This window comes from Atta cephalotes (assembly GCF_000143395.1).
Source record: "Atta cephalotes unplaced genomic scaffold scaffold00003, whole genome shotgun sequence".
Lineage (NCBI taxonomy): Eukaryota > Metazoa > Arthropoda > Insecta > Hymenoptera > Formicidae > Atta > Atta cephalotes.
Window position 1 is genome coordinate 10,566,239 of NW_012130067.1, and position 2,661 is coordinate 10,568,899.

Below are 2,661 nucleotides of genomic sequence, written 5' to 3' on the forward strand. Positions count from 1 at the left end.
CACACGTGAGTGTGGATCTAATTGTGAGTGTGGATCAATGATCCTTTCTTCAGACATAACATCGGCGAACATTCGATCAAATTAATTATTATACATATAGCATATTTTTTCACTAATTCGTCTTTAATTAATTTTATTTGTATGTTTTCATTTTTAAAAATCTTGTCTAAAACACTATTTTGATTTAATGTATACTTAAGGACTTATTGCGCCTCATCACAAAAGCCCTTCACACTGATCTTTTTTTTAAATACTTATTTACTCGTAATAAGTCCCCACTACGAGACCCATCGCAGCAAATTCTACAGTTTCAATTACATGGGTTGAGTACGTGTCTCTCTGAATGTCCCATAACTTACCAAAACTTATTTGCACGTTTTGTCCTAATTTTTGGATGATCGATATAATAACCACAACTTTGTATCTGGAAGCAGCAATAAAAAATAGGCTGAAACAGTATCTCAAATAAAAAGTGGATGGTTTACTCAAATAGCATAAATAATAAACATTTTAAAAGCACACTTTTACAGAAATAAAATATAATAGTAAAAATAAAATATAACAGTAGAACTTTGATTATTTGACTAATGAAAAGGAGATCATTTTTATTTTATTAAAAAACAAATATTTTAGATAGAAATTATTTTAATTACATCTTAAAACATAATCAATTTTGTTCTTTAATTACATCTTTAAATACAGTCAATTCTGTCTTTTTCTTAAACATAATAATTTTTTAAATATAACAATTCGTTGATACAATATACATATATATATATATAGGAAGATCAAATATATAAATATATATATAGTAAAGATATATATGGATATGAATTCTCTATATTTCTCTATTTAGATCTTTTAGTTTCTCGGAGTGCTGCTGATCTGTTTTTCGCTGCAATATCTCGCCATTTTTTCAACGTACACACGTCGGGTGATGTGGCCTCTTCTTGTTCTACGTATGCCAGTACAATTTTAAGAGCGGACACAGCATCTGAGTGAGAAATTTTCCGCTCAATCGGCTCAACTACTTCTTCATCAGATTCTGACGATGATTCTTCTGAAGACTTTTGTTCGACAAGGGCCACTATCTCTGCATCCGTATAATCTAATTCTCTGTCATCACCTGTTATCCATTCTTCAATATTTGTTTCCATAACTTGTTCCGGTCCAAGGAGGGACTTTGCCATTTCAAATAATTTATTTCGTAATTCCTCTTTTTGTTTAGGTAAGTCAATATTTTCCAAATCTTTTTCTTTCTCAGAAAAATTGAAAAGCTTATTCCATGACTTTTTCAAAATTTCTGATTTTATCTCCTTCCATGATTGAGCTACCCAAAACACCACTTTCTTTAAATTGACTTTCTCTAGACTATCGGTCAATTTTTGACCGCTTTCACTTGCCTCTAAAAGAAATGTTAAGAGATGAAATCGGTATAGCCGTTTTAAATGTTCGAAAACACCTTGTTCCATGGGCTGGATCAATGATGCCTGCACATTAGTTGGAAAGAATTTTACAATGATATCGCCATCATATAGCATAGCTGCGTTTGGATGTGCAGGTGCATTATCGATAAACAAAATGGCCTTTCTTGGAAGTTTCATCTTCTTCAAATGTTTCTCAACCTTGGGTACAAATTGTTTATGGAACCACCATTTGAAGATCGTAGTGTCCATCCATACATTTTTCTGATTCTTATAGTAAACCGGCATTGTTGAGGTTGTTAGATTTTTTAATGCCCGAGGATTTGCATATTTTCCAATGACCGTAAGACGTAACTTATGATTCCCAGACACATTACTACATGCTAATATGGTTATTTTTTCTTTGTTTCGATTGTTACTCGGAACTAATGATTCTTCATGCCATGCCAAGATTTTATTAGGTAACATTTTGTAATTCAAACTTATTTCGTCACAATTATAAATCTGTTCCAAAGAATAACCTCCTCGTTTGATCGTTTTTTTGAACTTTTCTTTGAAAACGTTCACAACGTCATCGTCTTCAAAGAATTTTTCTCCACGAGTATTAAATTGCATAAGTCGTATACCATATCTCTTTTTCCATCTATCAAGCCAGCCATTGCTGGCTACAAAACATTCTTCTTTCTCAGCTTCGTCTAGGAAATGCGAATATAATGACAAAGCTTTTGCCTGTAATATTGATCCTGAAATTGGAGCACCTTTTTCTCTTTGTTGCACAAACCATAAAAATAATGCTTCTTCCACTTTTGTATGTTCTGTAAACTTCATTGCTTTACGTTCATTAGATGATTTCGTTTTCTCCTTCCATGCCATCAATTTCGCACGATTGCGTATCCAATCACCAACGGTGACTCGCCCAACACCAAACTTGGCAGCAACCTTTTTATGACACTCCCCTCTATCAATGCGTTTAAGAGCTCGAAGCTTTGTTTCAAGTGGAATACAGACTTTCTTGCGTTTTGGAGCCATTGCACGTGTTTACAGGACGAATGAAACAAATAGATATGGCGTATACGTTAAAATAGTGATACCGAAAGACGCGACTACCTCAAAGAATAGGTAGAGGGGATACACACAAAGAAACACGTATATATCACATAGGTTATCTTCTTCTTTGTGTGCGTATCTCCTAGCGCACATTGATGCACATATGTATGCCTCTTTTTGTGTACCCCTT

At 33.6% G+C, this 2,661-nt stretch overlaps 1 protein-coding gene across 1 annotated transcript; it reads right to left on the reverse strand.

Moving 5' to 3' along the window:
• Positions 1 to 848: 848 nt before the first annotated feature.
• LOC105625834 (jerky protein homolog-like) lies at positions 849 to 2,453 on the reverse strand. The gene has a single exon (XM_012207146.1). The coding sequence runs from the start codon at positions 2,451 to 2,453 to the stop codon at positions 849 to 851; it is 1,605 nt and encodes a 534-aa protein (XP_012062536.1).
• Between the last annotated feature and the right edge of the window lie 208 nt (positions 2,454 to 2,661).